This window comes from Scyliorhinus canicula, chromosome 19, assembly GCF_902713615.1.
Source record: "Scyliorhinus canicula chromosome 19, sScyCan1.1, whole genome shotgun sequence".
Taxonomy (NCBI): Eukaryota; Metazoa; Chordata; class Chondrichthyes; order Carcharhiniformes; family Scyliorhinidae; genus Scyliorhinus; species Scyliorhinus canicula.
In genome coordinates, this window is record NC_052164.1 from 8077036 (window position 1) to 8095403 (window position 18368).

The window sequence follows — 18368 nt, forward strand, 5'->3', positions numbered from 1 at the left end:
TTGTTCACCGGGCACGTCTAATCTCCTCATGCCGTGACGAAGTCTGATGGGCACAAGTCACCGTCACAAAATGGACGTAGTTCAGTCAACTTCATTTCCTCGTGAAATTGTTTCGCCATTTCAATGGGCATTGGGCTGGAGATGGGGGCACCCTCTGAGCATTTCAATGAAAACCATTCATATAAAACTCTGTCCAGCTGCTCTAACTTATGCGCATGTAGAATACGACATCCTTCAGCAACTTCCTTTGATTCGGAACTAGTGAAAGCATCAGCAATTTTCCTTTCTGACCCCTGATAATTGATGTGTTGGGCAAGCTGGGTCTATGTGGACTGTGTTTGATGCAGTGTAGAGAGAGACAGGCTTCCAACACTTGATGAGATGCAACACAATTTTATTTAACATCTAACTATATTACATGCTTAACTGTGGGTTGACACTATGCTGACTTGACTGGACACCTGAGGCTAACCTGACCAGACTAACTGACTACCACATGGTGTTTGTACTAGTTGCTGCTCACGAGCTCTGACTGTCTCAGAGGCTGGATCCCGAGAGAGCAGGAAAACTGGTGCCCTCTGGCTTTATAGAGGTTGTGACCTGTCTGGTGATTGGCTGCTATGTTCTGTTTGCTCACTGGTCATCCTGTGTGCCAATCACTGCCTGTCTGCACTCCATCATATACATGGATGTATATTATGACATATCCCCCCCTTTTTAAAAAATAAATATGTGTTCAGGTCAATAAATAATGAATGTGTGTACAGGAACCTGACTATATACAGAATATGCTAACGTATCTACATGGGAAGATGTCTAGTGCAGATAGAGGGCAGATAAAACATGAGAAAAAAAATAATATGTACAGATGTGTAAACGCTGAGATCACGAGGTAATGCAACATTCAGTCTATAAATGCAGTCTCTGTAGGGCAGCACGGTGGCCTAGTGGTTAGCACAACCGCCTCACGGCGCTGAGGTCCCAGGTTCCATCCCGGCTCTGGGTCACTGTCCGTGTGGAGTTTGCACATTCTCCCCGTGTATGCGTGGGTTTCGCCCCCACAACCCAAAAACGTGCAGAGTAGGTGGATTGGCCACACTAAATTGCCCCTTAATTGGAAAAAATAATTGGGTAATCTAAATTTTAAAAAAAAAAATTCAGTCTCTGGCGGGCGACGAATTCTGGTCGACCAAATGAGCATTTGGCTCTGTTGAGTCGGAGGCCAGGCTTGTGGATCCTGTGGAACACCCGCTTGAGGCGATCGAGGTGTTCTTGAGGAGTTGTGGACCAGATAATGACATCATCGACGTACACTCGCACCCCCTCGATGCCCTCCATCATTTGTTCCATTATGCGGTGGAACACCTCCGAGGCGGAGATGATGCCAAAGGGTATTCGGTTGTAACAGTAGCGACCGAAAGGGGGTATTAACTGGGCACAGCTCTCGACTGGACGCGTCCAGCTGTATTTGCCAAAACCCCTTGGAGGCGTCCAGCTTCGTGAAGAATTTGGCATGAGCCATCTCGCTGCTTAGCTCTTCTCATTTAGGTATTGGGTAGTATTCCCTCATGATGTCGCGGTTCAAATCTTTGGGGTCGATACAGATTCGAAGTTCCCCTGACAGCTTCTTGATGCAAACCATGGAGCTAACCCAGTCCGTGGGTTCCGTGACCTTTGAAATGACGCCCTGGTCCTAGAGATCTTGCAGCTGCTGCTTGAGGCGGTCCTTGAGGGGTGCCGGCACCCGATGCGGTGCGTGAACCACAGGGGTGGCATTTGGCTTCAATAGGATTTTGTATCGGTATGGGAGTGTGCCATACCTTCGAACACGCTATGGTATTGCGCTATGATGTCATCGAGTTGAGCCTGGAAGTTATCATCTGGCGACGCTGTTGCCTGTGCGAACGACATGGTGTGAACCCGCTACACCAGATTCAGGAGTTTGCAGGCCCGAGCACGGAGCAGGGAAGCTCTGTTGGTTCCTACGATTTCAAATCGCAGTGTTGCTTTTAGTGACCTATTGGACACCACAAGCTGGCATGAGCCACTGGCAGCAATGGCATTGCCATTGTAGTCGAGGAGCTGGCAGGCCGGTGGAAGAATGCTTGGCTTGACACGGATGGTGTCGAGGTCAGACTTTGAAATGAGGTTTGCTGAAGTGCCGGTGTCCAGCTTGAAGCGTATGCGAGCCTTGTTAACCGTAAGGGTGGCACACCACTCGTCGTCCAGATCAATGCTCAGAATTGGGAGTTGTTTCACCATCGTTGAGAAAGGCAGTGTATGCTTGGTGATGATGCCCAACCGGAATGGGGATTTGAGGCACTCAGCGTCGGGATCTGGTAGACTGTCGGTGTCGGAGTCTGTCACGGGTTGCTGTACTGACCGGATGCTCCTGCGCTGTGGCTGGGATCGCTGTGTGCTGGGCAGTGTAGCAGATCTGCAAAGCTTGCCACACTGGAGACAGCGTCGAGATTTTGCCAGACATTGCCGCTTTAAGTGGGCGGAGCCACAATTGGAACAAGTCATGACGCCAACATCTGGACGTTCCGTGCACCACCGCACATGCACAGTGCGGTCGAACGACGTGCGCACTTGCGCAGGCTGGTCGTCGGTCTCGCCGTCCCCTCGGTCGTGGCGCGCATGCGCTGGAGCCCGGGCAAAGCGCGTGAAATGGCCACTCTCATCCAGGCTCAGGCCCTGCATTTGCTTGATGGCCTGTACCCGTTCTGCCTCGTGGGGGTTTAGCCTTGCCGTTTCTGCTGCCCTGATATGGGAGTACCGGTTGTTAGCGTGCTCGTGGAGGACGCAGGTTTCGATGGTATGGTAAGGGTGAGCTGCTTAACCTTTAGGAGCTGCTGGCGAAGGGAATTGAGTGGACCCCGAAAGCAATCTGATCCCGGATCATGGAATCAGTTGTCGAGTCATAGTTACATGACCGCACGAGGATGCGGAGATGGGTTAAAAAGGACTGAAAAGGTTCATCCTTACCCCAAAGCCTCTGCTGGAACACGTACTGTTCAAAGCTCTCATTGACCTCAATGTTGCAGTGGCTGTCGAACTTCAGCAGGACCGTTTTAAACTTCGTTTTGTCTTCACCTGCAGCAAATGTGAGAGCGTTGTAGACGTGGATAGCGTGGTCCCCAGCTGTAGAAAGGAAGAATGCGATCTTCCTGGCTTCCGATGTGGCCTCAAGGTTGGTGCCTTCAAGATATAGCTGGAACTTCTGCTTGAAAATCTTCCAGTTTGTACTGAGGTTGCCGGCGATGCGGAGCTGTGGGGGAGGGCGGACGCTGTCCACGTTACCGGATGGCTGATCGCTGGTCAAAGGCAGATTATCTCAAGGTAGGTCCGTCAAACTTCAGCATTACTCACTGGTACCATGATGTGTTGGGCAAGCTGGGCTGTGGGGGTAACACCCACGCAGACATGGGGAGAATGTTCAAACTCCACACTCTGGAGATAGTGTCAGTGATAAAGAATTCAAAACGGGAGCCCAGGAGCATCAAAGTGCACAGAGCGATGAGGTCCACTAGTTAAGACCGGAAGCTGCAAGCAGCAAGCGGCACCAGGAGTGAAGGTGCTGGCTTAAGGAGAGAGAATAACGTGGAAACCGAATGAGCCGCAGCCTTGGAATAATAGAGTGCTATCGGTGCGAGGGAGTCTCTCCCAGGAACATGTAGATTTAGAGAAGCAGAGTGCTTTCCTGGGGATGGCCAACTATTATGGGCAGTTCCTCCCAAATCTATTCACATTGCGAGCACAATTATGAAGGGAATAGATAGGATAGATGCGGGCAGGTTGTTTCCACTGGCGGGTGAAAGCAGAACTAGGGGGCATAGCCTCAAATTAAGGGGAAGTAGATTTAGGACTGAGTTTAGGAGGAACTTCTTCACCCAAAGGGTTGTGAATCTATGGAATTCCTTGCCCAGTGAAGCAGTTGAGGCTCCTTCATTAAATGTTTTTAAGATAAAGATACTTTTTTGAGGAATAAAGGGATTAAGGGTTATGGTGTTCGGGCCGGAAAGTGGAGCTGATTCCACAAAAGATCAGCCATGATCTCATTGAATGGCGGAGCAGGCTTGAGGGGCCAGATGGCCTACTCCTGCTCCTAGTTCTTATGTTCTTATGTTCTTATGTTCATTGCATGTGCCATTAAAGAAGTGCCAGAGATGGTGATGGAGAAAAACACAGGAAGAGGCTTTTAACCATGTTAAGCAGGCTCTTCAGTCTTCATGCCTACTAGTGCATTTCAATGCCTCTAAGAAAATGCAATGCATCACCATATGGGGTCGGGATGGGTTATCACCTCAATGGAGTACGGGTAAAGAATCCTAACAGATGTGCAAATCGTGAAAGGAGGTCTGGCGATTATCTACGGCATCAAGAAGTTTTTAAAAATAAATTTAGAGTACCCAATTATTTTTTTCCAATTAAGGGGCAATTTAGCGTGGCCAATTCACATACCCTGCACATCTTTCGGTTGTGGGGGTGAAACCCACGCAGACATGGAGAAAATGTGCAAACTTCACACGGACAGTGACCTGAGGCTGTGATCGAACCCGAGTCCTCGGCGTCGTGAGGCAGTAGTGCTAACCACTGCGCCACGTGCTGCCTTGGCATCAAGACATCAGCACCTACACGGGAGACAGTTCACTGCCATCACAGACCACAGGCCACTTTTAGGACCTTTCAAAGAAGACAAAGCGATTCCACCAATTGCTTCTGCTGGGATTCAATGGGGGCGATTCTCAGAAATGGAGACCAAGTGTTCGCGCCGCCGTAAACGCCATCGCGTTTCATGACGGCGCAAAACGGGCACAAGGACGACCGATTCTGTCCCCACAGTGGGCCAGCATGCCGCTGCAGCGGTTCACGCCGCTCCAGCCTCATTCCCGGCGCCAAATGGGCGCCACGCCAAACTGCGCATGCGCGGGGGACTTCTTCGTGCCGGCCCCGACTCAACATGGCGTCGGTGTTCAGGGGCCGGCCGCGCAACAAAGTAGGCCCGGCGGGGGGTGGGGGAAGCCGGCCCGCCAATCAGTGGGCCCCCATCGCGGGCCAGACCCCATCGGAGGCCCCCCCCCCCGGTGAAGGATCGCTTTTCCCCGCCCTACAGGCTGCCCCCCGACCCTTCGCGTAGAGTTCCCGCCGGCAGCGACCAGGGGTGAACGGCGCCGGCGGGACTCTGTCGTATTCACGCGGCCGCTCGGCCCATCCAGGCCGGAGATTCGGCGGCCCCGCCGATTCCAGCGGCCCGCGCTGATTCTCTACACCTCGGAGAATCGCATGCCGTCGTCGGGGCCTCGTGGCACGGTTGCGGCGGTTCACTAGCCCGGCGCGGGGCTCGGAGAATCACCCCCAATGTTGGGCGCTCTTCTTATTGGCACAAATATACCTTCAAACATCAGCCAGGGGCTCACCCAGCCAATGCAATCGCCCTTAGTCACCTTCCCTTTCCAGAAAGCGCACTACCCCCTCTCGTACCGACAGAGATTGTAAAACCCTGAAACTTTCTGGACCCCTTATCTGTGACGGTGCAACAAGTTAAATACTGGACTAATAGAGGCCCATTGCTATCGAAGGTTAAACAGATGATGCTCTATGGATGGCGGAATGAGGAAGCTTCAGGGGAGATTGAGCCTTATTAGCTCAGGGAAGATGAGCTTAGTTTCCTGGATGGTGTCATCCTTTGGGGAACGAGAGGGGTAGTCGCCATACCCGGAAGAGAATTACTGCTTGAAGCATTATATAACGTCCATGCGGGTGTGATCAAGATGAAAATGCGAGCGAGAAGCTATGTTTGGTGGCCTGGCATCGATGCTGATGTGGAAAGGATTGTGAAAGAAAGTAACCAATGCCAGTCACACCATAGATTGCAAGTTGCAGCTTCCTCGCACCCCTGGGAATGGCCGGGTTGGCCATAGGTGAGAGTTCATGTGGGTTATGCGGCTCAGTCATGGGCGTGATGTGCCCTTTGTTAGTGGACACCCATTAAAAATGGATGCAGGTATTTGAAATGAAGTCCACAACTTCCTACACCCCAGTTGAGAACCTGTGCCAACGTTTCGCCACCCTCGGCGTACCTGACGTCATCTCTGACAACGGAACGGCATTCACAAGTGTGGAATGCCAGATGTTCCTGACGGTTAACGGGATAAAGCATATTCGGACCGCACCTTATCACCCTTTGTCAAATGGGTTGGCTGAACACACAGTTCGGATATTCAAGGCTGGTTTGAAGAAGCAATCAGCTGCGTCACTGGGAACCAAGATGGCGCGGTTCCAGAACAATCCCGCATCCCACTACTGGCCTAGCTCCAGCTGGGCTGCTGATGGGCTTGGGAACCAGGTTCGTTCCAAATTTGGCAGAGAGGGTGGCAGTAAGGCAGCGTTGCTAGAAAAGGAACCATGATTTAGCAAACAGGTAGAGAGCATTTGAGATAGACCATCCAGTTTTTGTGAAGAATTTTGGAAGTGGACCAAGCTGGTCCCGGGAGTTGTCCACAAAGCAAAAGTTTTTGAAGAAACAATTTGTGAAGACGGGAGCCGCCCCAAGAGCCAGTGTTACTGCCTGATCCAATAGTGCCTGCATGTAGTGTTTGTGATGTGGTGAACAGCCAGGGAACAGCTCAAAGTGTTGCTCCCAATGGAACCGGGGAGAAAGTGGAAAGTGATGTGCTGGGTACCGGGAGATCGAAGCAGATCCAACCGAAGCTCCATTTACAGCAAACCTCAACTAGCTGAGCTGTGTCACTCCCGCAGACAGAGAAGGTCCCTTGACAGACTGAGTATCTGATGAACTGCGTTATAAATTGTTTATTATTGCTAATGTTTTGCAAGTTATATAAGTTAAAAATGTAGTCTGGAATAAGGGACTTAAAGGGGGAGGGATGTAGTAGCTGGCCCCTTTAAGGGGTTTTGCATCAGAAGAGTGATGTGCTCTGATCAGCCAATGGGGATCTCGGTGCGGAGCGAGGGCTTTTACAGCCAGTTGTGATCCCAGTGCTGAGAATGAAAACATTGAGTTTGCTGCTCTGTATATAGTTTGAATTTATAATAAACCCGGTCGTTGTTAGTTAGCAAACTGGTGGTTGCCAATTATTGCATTTACACAAAGACAATTTTGGACTATGTGTGTCCCAGAGTTTCAAATCAGCAGCTGATGGTGGAAGTGCAAAGGGGCCAGACATCGAGGAGTGCAAAATCTCAGGGTTGTAGAGTTAGAGGAGATTACAATGGTAGGAAGGGGCAAGGGCCACAGAGGGATTTGCAAAAACAAGGAACTGAGACACTGCTGGGCCTGGAGCCAATCCATGTCAGCGATCACAAGGATGATGGGTGAATGGAACTTGATGTGGTATGAGGAACGATTGAGGACTCTGGGTCTGTACTTGTTGGAGTTCAGAAGGATGAGGGGGGATCTTACTGAAGCTTACAGGGTACTGTGAGACCTGGATAGAGTGGTTGTGGAGGGGATGTTTCCACTTATAGGAAAAACTAGAAGCAGAGGACACAATCTCAGATTAAAGGGACGATCTTTTAAAACAGAGATAAGGAGGAATTTCTTCAGCCAGAGGGTGGTGAATCTGTGGAACTCTTTGCCGCAGAAGGCTGTGGAGGCCAAATCACTGAGTGTCTTTAAAACAGAGATAGATAGGTTCTTGATTAATAAGGGGATCAGGGGTTATGGGGAGAAGGCAAGAGAATGGGGACGGGAAAAATATCAGCCATGATTGAATGGTGGAGCAGACTCGATGGGCTGAGTGGCCTAATTCTGCTCTTATGGTCTTATGGTTAAGAACTTCAGCAACTTTGGCTCAGATCAACTTTATGCAGGAAAGAAGATGGAGACTGGTTGGGAGACCATTCGAATAGTCAGGTCCAAATGCATCAAAAGGGTCCTCTCAGTCTTATCTCCTGAAGTCACATTGTCTTGCTCTGATGACTTTACATTTCATCGTTGTTTAATGGTCCTCTGTTTTATCCAAGGTTGATTTTGGACTCAGCAACATTTTGCTAATTTTAAGAAACGTAAGGTAGAATATTCCTTTTCTTCTGCTGCCACTGCAGCTTCTGATTCGAGTTTTTGCTGAAAGAACACAACCAATTTTATCAACCTGTTTTTAAAGCGCTTACTCTAAAGCCTTTCATCTCCACAAAGCCCATGACTTAGCAACCACAGAGCAACCAAAACATGAGGAATTTATCCCTCCCCTCAGGACCAAACCTTATTCCTCCACACACCCACTCATATACACACACACACACACGCAGCATGTGGGCAGCACGGTGGCATAGTGGTTAGCACAGTTGCTTCACAGCTCCAGGGTCCCAGGTTCGATTCCCGGCTGGGTCACTGTCTGTGCGGAGTTTGCACGTTCTCCCCGTGTCTGCGTGGGTTCCCTCCGGGTGCTCCGGTTTCCTCCCACAGTCCAAAGATGTGCAGGTTAGGTGGATTGGCCATGCTAAATTGCCCTTAGTGTCCAAAAAGGTTAGGAGGGGTTACTGGGTTACGGAGATAGGGTAGATACGTGGACTTCAGTAGGGTGCTCTTTGTAAGGGCCGGTGCAGACTCGATGGGCCAAATGGCCTCCTTCTGCACTGTATGATACGCCGCCACACTGCTGTAAAGGAAAACCAGCAACCAAAGCAAGAAAAATAAGAAAGAAAATTGGCCTTTTTGCTGTTACAAATACACACACACACACACTCATATACACACACACTCATATACACACACACACACACACTCATATACACACTCATATACACACACACACTCATATACACACACACACACTCATACACACACACACTCATATACACACACACACTCATATACACACACACACACTCATATACACACACACACACTCATATACACACACACACTCATATACACACACACACACTCATATACACACACACACTCATATACACACACACACTCATATACACACACACTCATATACACACACACACTCATATACACACACACTCACATACACACACACTCATATACACACACACACACATATACACACACACACACTCATTTACACACACACACACTCATATACACACACACTCATATACACACACACTCATATACACACACACACTCATATACACACACACACTCATTTACACACACACACACTCATATACACACACTCATATACACACACATACACACTCATATACACACACACACTCATATACACACACACTCATATACACACACATACACACTCATACACACTCATATACACACACACTCATATACACACACACACTCATATACACACACACACTCATATACACACACACACTCATATACACACACACTCATATACACACACACACTCATATACACACACACACTCATATATACACACACACACCCATATACACACACATACACACTCATATACACACACACACCCATATATACACACACCCATATACACACTCATATACACACACACACACTCATATACACACACACACTCATATACACACACACACTCATATACACACACACACTCATATACACACACACACTCATACACACACACTCATATACACACACACACACATATACACACACACACCCATATACACACGCACACTCATATACACACACACACACTCATATACACACGCACACCCATATACACACACACTCATATACACACACACACTCATATACACACACACACACTCATATACACACGCACACCCATATACACACACATACACACTCATATACACACACACCCATATACACACACACACTCATATACACACACACTCATATACACACACACACACACTCATATATACACACACACACTCATATACACACACACTCATATACACACACACTCATATATACACACACTCATATACACACACACTCATATACACACACACACTCATATACACACACACACCCATATACACACACACTCATACACACACACCCATATACACACACATACACACTCATATATACACACACCCATATATACACACACACTCATACACACACACACTCATATACACACACATATACACACACACACTCATATACACACACACCCATATACACACACACACTCATATACACACACACTCATATACACACACCCATATACACACACACACTCATATACACACACACACACACACCCATATACACTCATATGCACACGTACTCACATCCACACACACTCATATGCACACGTACTCATCATATACACACACACATGCACTCATACACCTATACACACACGCGCACGTGTAAACATACACGCACTCATACACACATGCATTTGTACACACACACACGCACTCGCTTGTATACACACACGTGCACTCATATACACACATGCACTCATATGTGCATGTGCACTCATATACAGACACGCACTCATGTACAAATGTACTTATACACACACGCACTCATACACACACATTCATATGAACACACACTCATATACACACACATGTACTTGTACACACATACACACACATGCACTTGCATACACACACACTTGTATACACACGCGTGCACTCATATACACACACATGCACTTGTACCCACATACTCACACACGCACTTGTATACACAGGCGCGCACTCATATATACACGCGCACTCATGTACAGATGCACTCATATACACATACGCACTCACACGCACATACACACTCATATGAACACACACTGATGTACAAACACATGCCCTCGTACACACATACACACACATGCACTCTCATACACACACGCACTTGTATACACACATGTGCACTCATATACACACGCATGCACTTGTACACACATACACACAAACACATTCACACATGCACTCATATACACACAAGCACACTCAGATACATACACATGCATTCATATGCATATGCACTCGTATATACACACACATGCACTCATATACACACAAATGCACTCATATGCACACACACTAATACACATGTGCACTCATACAGACACACTCATATACCCATGCATTCATATACACATGCACTCATAGACACATACATACAAACACACACTCACTCATATATACACACACAGCACTCATATACACACATGCACATATACACACATGCACTTATACAGATACGCACGGACACTCATACACATGCACTCATATACGCAAACACACACTAATATACACAAACACATACTCACACACACACGCACTCACACACACACACTCATATATACACACATGCACACGCACAGACACACACGCACACGTGTTTGCATACAGCCACATGCACATACATGCGCACACATGTACACACATGCACACACATATACATGCATGCACACACACACATGTAGACACATGCATGCACACATGCACATCACAATCATATGTACGCACACCAGAATGTTCACCTCTAGATACACAAACCTCATCACTGAAAGAGGAATTTAGGAAACTGAAGACTAATTGGACTCAAACTGTGAAATTGGAGTTTTGTAAATGGTCCAATTCAATCTGCATCACACCTGAATCGATATATAAACCATGTAAAATAGGTCACATGGGAATTCATAGCTGGTTAGAGAATGAGTAGATCATGCACAAAGTATTTTTACAGTTCCTGATGCGAATGGGCGTATGTTGTGTAAGGTGGCCTGGAGTCTTCAGGAACGAATGATTAATCTCAGCTCCCGCAGTGAGCAATACAGGAGAAAGATCATAGGAACATAAAAATAATTCTTGTCTTCGATTTCTTTGGGCATTTTTATTTGTTACTTGGAAATATTGGAGATGAAAAAATCTGCCGTTTGACTGGAAGGCATTTGGAGCAGGTAGCTGGTATGGTGACGTTTTCAACCATACATCCAACCAGAATTGGCAACTCAAACATTGAGCTATGCCAGAGATCACGTAATCAAGCGTGCGTCATAATGAGAGCCTGAGGAACTAATTGGTGGTGCAGGAAAGTACTTGATGAAGACATTCGGCTCATCAATCTAATTCCTTGCAGGGAACATCATGGGTTCCACCCATCCATTTAATCTCCTTGCACAATTTTTGAAAATTGCTTCCCTGAGCCTTGAAGATAATCAAGGTGAGACATCAAAGAGCCAATTCTACAATGAGTCACTCCCAGTGAAAGTGGTGCTTACAGTAAACACAATCTAGACAATCACATGCTCAAAAGACACATCCTTCATCCTCCGTTCCTGCGAGTGGCGCATCTCACCGGGAGCTCCAATCGTCGAATCAGCTCTCATGCTTACAGCTCAGCCATTAAACCTGCTTGGCTACTGTCCACAGTTGACACTCCCTTGATCTCCCAGCAGTGCTCAGTATGCTACCCAGCCACCTGTAACCTTCGATAATAATTGCCTAGTTTACGCAGCACAAACCTTTGGCGGCATCAATTTGCAACACAAGTTTTCGGGAGCTGATTGTTCCAGTAATGTACAAGATAATCTGGACTATGTCGTTTGGTCCTATCACCTTTAGAGTAATTTAATGTTCTTTGCAATATGTTATTTGATCCAGTCATTGTTAGCGCGGTAACATACTCAGAAAGAACATGTGTTGCATTTATACAGCGCCTTTCACAGGCACTGCTTGTCCCAGAGCACTTTACAACAATGGAGTATCTCTCCGGCATTGTCACTGGTGTAATGTGGGTAGCCAGCAGCTAATTGGTGCAGAGAAACATTAAACGTATCCCTCCTTATTCTGATCCATAGAAATTCGGCACGGCCGCACAGTGGTTAGCACTGTTGCTTCACATTGCCAGGGTCCCAGGTTCGATTCCCAGCTTGGGTCACTGTGTGCAGAGTCTGCACGTTCTCCTCGTGTCAGTGTGAGTTACCTCCGGGTGCTCCGGTTTCCTCCCATAAGTCCCGAAAGATGTGCTGTTCGGTGAATTGGACATTTCTGGATTATCCCTCCGTGTACCCGAACAGGCGCCGGAATGTGGCGACGAGGGGATTTTCACAGTAACTTCATTGCAGAGTTAATGTAAGCCTACTTGTGACAACAAAGATTATTATTACAGCAGTACAATCATGACCAGGTAATCTGCTTTGGGGTGTTGATGAACATTGATTAGGAAACCAAACGTAAGTCCCTTTCCTTCTTCAAATTTGTGTCACAGGATATCTCCGTGCGGCTGAGCGGGCAGATGTTTAATGTCTCATCTGAGCGGCAGTCCCTCCGCCAGACCACTCAGTGCCACAATCCAGTGTCAGCCGCGGTTTCTGTGCTCCAGTCCGAGGCTCGTATTTCCCATGGGATCCTCTGCTGGTGCCCGCCATGGCAAATCAGGAAACCCATGGGAGGCCGGAGTGAAACTGACTTGCATCCCACTAATGAGATGCCAATGAACGCCCAACCAGAATCTACCACCCATGCCCAACTCTCCATGGTGCCAGCAGGAAAACACACTGGTTCAGAACGCGTGTGGGAATAACTGCCGTGTACAAGTCGGGACTCACCTGGGCCTGCCTCTGGTGTTCGGGATGGAAGCCGCCAGCAAGCCTGAATGTCGGAACACCACAGCGGTTTGTTGGGGGAAATTCTACAGGTGGATCTTCTGGAATCTGTCATTGAGAAGGTTAATCTTCCAGCCACAGTGTGTTCCTGGAGATCCGTCTTCATTAATCAGGAGCTTCACCCAGACATGACGACATGACGTGCGCTATCATATCCACCCCACCGCGGAATGCTAAACCCCTGACGATTTGGTATGGTTTACCTCCAGCCTCCACAGCAGAAAGCACTCCCCGTTCCTGTCCCCACCACGGGACTTAATCCCAGATGGGAGATCTTTGCCCCTGGAGCGGGATTTGAACCTACAACCTTCTGATTCAGACACAGGAGTGCTACCAACTGAGCCCTGCCTGTCACTTAGTGAAGGTGCGCTTCCGGCTTGGCATTTTCATGGTGGCAACATTTGGTGTTTTGGTGATCAGGTTCCACTCCCAGACACTGTGCCAACAGTCACAGCATTAACTTTATAATGAGAGTCTCCACAGCATGTGTTTTGCTTAATGACGGGGAGAAAATATTGAATTATGTGAGTCATTTTTAGCCTCATTAATTTTAGCCTCATGTCCTCCAGTTCTGTCCAAATTAAATAACCAGCTGACATCTGTATTATCCAACCCGCTCAGCGCGCCAATGATCATGTCCCCTTTTCAGCTTTTTTACTGCAATGAAAAGTACTTTGGATTTTCTCTTTGTAACGAAGAACACAACATTCCTGAATCCCTGTGAACCTGCCTCAAACCCTTTAATTTCCTTTGGTGCCTGAACTAAGTTTGATGCAGCCTGACTAACCCAAACCACAGGATTGGATAGCTCAAAACTGTAATTAAACCTAAATCCCAGTTCCTGAACAACCTGCTAACAACAGCTTCCCACTGATGGAAACTCCATAACACGTTTCTTTTCCACCTTGCTAATGTACACCTCTCTATTTTGCACACATTTCATGTTTCCCATTCCAATGACCTACCACTCCAGGAGAGAGAAGGCGATTCCATGTCCATATTGGCTTTAAGAGGAAGAGGACAATTTGTCGACAATCTCTTTTCTACAAAGACAAGGTTACTCTTTTAATTCCGTGCTGCTTTTTTTTTTGGAACAACTTTCCACATCCGCTCCCCTCGAATGTGACTTAGATTCTTCAAATCACCACCTGACCCTCAAGTTGTAACCACTCACCTCTGCTCCATGTGTTCCAGCCGGGTAAATGGGCGAGGGGGTCACACACTCCTTCGCAGCTTCCAAGTGCAATGCCTCTCTGTGGGTCAGCGGGCAGGAGGCACGTTTCTATGGGGTAAGGCAGACAGTGACAGTTTGTGCCAATGATTTGGGTTGTGCCAGCAGCTTGCTTGACCGAGCGTTGCTGAATGAATACAAGGACATCACACCGGTGATGGTGCATTACTGGAGTCTCGCCACAAGTGCGAAAGCACCGTAATTAATGAGTGGTGTGGTGGAGGGAGATGGTGGGCATGGCGGGGTAGAAGCGGGCGATCTTTCACATGAGTGACCGAACTTTAGTAACACACCATCAATGGTGTGATGTTCTACTTATCCTATTGCTTATTTCATCAATGTGCCACACATCCCATAACATTGAAAATTAATTCCAATTATATCATCACATTACTAGACTGCAGAATTTTCACCAACTTCCAATGGAATAAGGATTCTTCAAGCACAATCCATTAGCAGGGATAAACCATTCAAATTTGGTTTTGCATCCTTAATCAGTTGTCTTTATAAAGAACATCCGAAGAAAAATAGATGCTCAGTATTAAAACTTAGCAGGGTTAACATTAGCATCTTTCTATTTGTCTAATTCTGTCAGGGATACTTTTAAATCAGTAAATTCTGACAGCATTACTTGTGGGCATTGCTTAGTCAGTGGAATGAAGGAGATGAATTAACTGACCTAGCTGAAATTGCAGGGTCACACTCCTTCAGCTTTCTCATATTGTCAGGCACAGCAAGACCAGGAGTTACACTAACCAAGCTGTCCTCTACACTGAATGCATGCAACCTGTGTTTCTCCCTCATTGGCCCCCTCTCCCACGGGAACTTCAACCAAACTGAACTCAGTGTGTCCGCAGGAAATAGCGGGTGGGTGGTTTGATTGTGCTGCATCCTTATACTTATCCAAGGGAGAGTGAAGCAGGTTTTTGATAAACAAGGAAGTCAAGGGTTATTTGGGCAGTCAGCAAAGTGGAGTTGAGATACAACCAGATCAACCATGATCTTATAGAATGGCTCAAAGGGCTGAATGGTTACTTCTGTTCCTAAATCCTAACTTCCTATTCCCAAAATGTATTTCCCGCCCAATTCCTATACACGAACCTCTGGGTGTGTATCTCATTACATTGGTTGCTCCAGATATCAGTGGGATGGGAGCTTGGACCAGAATCATTTTGACCCAGGTTATTCACGATTCAACCGTATTAACTAATTAACAACCAAACAAATCTTTCCTTGGTGGGAAAGTGATTTGCTGAAGAACTAAACCAGGGCAGCACGGTAGCACAAGTGGATAGCACTGTGGCTTCACAGCGCCAGAGTCCCAGGTTCGATTCCTGGCTTGGGTCACTGTCTGTGTGGAGTTTGCACGTTCTCCCCGTGTCTGCGTGGGTTTCCTCCGGGTGCTCCGGTTTCCTCCCACAGTCCAAAGATGTGCAGGTTAGGTGGGATTGGCCATGCTAAATTGCCTTTAGTGACTAAAAAAGGTTAGGAGGGGCTATTGGGTTACGGAGATGGGGTGGAAGTGAGGGCTTAAATGGATCAGTGCAAACTCGAGGGGCTGAATGGCTTCCTTCTGCACTGTATGTTCTATGTTTGTTTGACTATCTCAGATTTGATTCTCAAAGTGAATTAGTTGTCGTTAGACGACATGCTGGCAGTGGGATTGCCAGAGTCCATAGTGGGATGTGAAGAAATGTGCTTTGCTATTGGGTGAGAAATTAACTGAGGTTCCGCCTCCAAGGGGCTTTCCCATTGGCCAGCGTTGAAACTGGCAAAATATGACCGAACTTGCTGATTAAGATGGTCGGCCTGCAATCATGGCCGAGACTCGTTTTTAAAAGTGGCCATTTGAATGAGATATTGGAAAGCTCGACAGGACTCTACAGTACGAAACATAACATTTGGATTGGCTAAAATAAAGAGTTAGGTAAGGGTTGCATGAACCAGGCTATAGGCTCCCTTGCAATAATTCCAGTCACTTATTTGAAATCGTATCACAATATAGATTTACTATTGAATTGAAATTGTGGGAAATGTGTTAAGAGGAGATTGCTGTGCTCAGAACAGGAACTGGAGTGTGAAAAATAAGACAATGCGGGAAAAAAATCACACTGCCGAATCAAACTGCTGAAAAAATAATGTTTGGGTCAAAGATTGTGGTTTTACAATTGGGATGAGAATTGGGACAGAGGGAATCGAAGGTGAACTAAAAGAGTTGTATATTTATAGATACACTTCAAGCTCAAATATCACTTTTAATTTGTGATATTGAGTGGGAAAGACCAATAAATAGGTGATAAGATTCAGCTGCATTATTCCATACATAATATGGGTGGAATTCAGCCTGTTCGACAGCAGGGATCACTTGCAATCAATGAAGCGACTGGTCAGATATTCATCTGATAGCTGGCTAGGCCAGACCCAATTTTTAATTGAATAATGCCATTGGACTGAAACATTAGAATGGAGATGGCCAGGAACTATTCTGAAAAATAAAATTTATCGGCTAATTGAGGTCAGAAAATGATATTTGAGCTAAGAGCTGTTGACGCCACTCAAACAGATTTTTCAGAGAGTCAGGGGCAAAGGTGTCACAAACTAAACAAACACAATTCCAGTCTCTTGAATAAATGCGAGCAAATATTGGATGTGTTTCTGCGTGCCAGCTCTCAGAAGAATTGATGGCAGAGAGCTTGCACAGGGAGGAGGAGGTAGCTGTACAGGTATTCACAGTTAGCTTCAGGTATATTGCTCAGAGACAGAAAGGCAAAATTCACGATGCTGTGTTTCCAGGTCCAGTTCTGACTTTTGCGTTGTCAAACAGTTTTGAAAAAAAATCATCGATCTAAATGTTAACTCTGCTTTTCTCGTCAGTGATGCTGCAGGTGCCTGCTGAGTGGCTCCAGAATTTTCCCTTTTTGTTTCAGATTTCTGGCCTTTGCAACATTTTGCCTTTGGGTAATGCTGAAAAAAAGGCAACATGCTGTCAAAGCTTCTCGTCTTGCACTCACCAGAGCAGCTGCAAAAAGATTAAATTGCAAAGGGAGCAACTATTAACACTGCATGAGAAAAGGATTCTGGTTGATTGGCAAGTCCACTCTGATTGGTCAAGACTTTGCCATGGAGAATGTACCAGGCAACTATTGCCTCCATGCTTTTATTTAATTCAAAAAGGCACAATGACTGGACGTGTTCCTTCTGGTTGCAGAGGGCAGGTCCCTACTGTGTATGAATATGTGTAACATCTGGCAAAATTAGGTGGGCCTCTCTGTGAACCCAACCGATAACCTTAAATTGGCTGTTATTTTAATTCTTAGTTTTTGTCAAAATTTCAGGGGTAGGACTAACCCCGCCCTGATACAGATTGTTGGACTGGGTGTATTACAAGTACCAAGTTACTGCCATCCATTTCATGTTCCAAAGGTTGAATTTTACCCTCACAAAGTCCAATGTTTGAATGGACCAGTGGAAATAATCTTGCTTTTGTTTAATTTAATTGTTTAATTGGACTCCTTGTGGCAGGCAGGGGGATTGAAGGAAGGAATCAGGCTGCTTGTCAAGTTGCAGTACTTACCCCCAAC

General features: G+C 46.6%; 1 protein-coding gene across 1 annotated transcript in view; it reads right to left on the bottom strand.

Annotated features, from left to right (window-relative positions):
* LOC119954452 (SRC kinase signaling inhibitor 1-like) overlaps positions 1–18368 on the bottom strand; it is a 645297-nt gene that overhangs the window by 510009 nt on the left and 116920 nt on the right. The window contains 1 exon segment of the mRNA XM_038779671.1: positions 14731–14838. Coding sequence (XP_038635599.1) covers positions 14731–14838 — 108 coding nt within the window.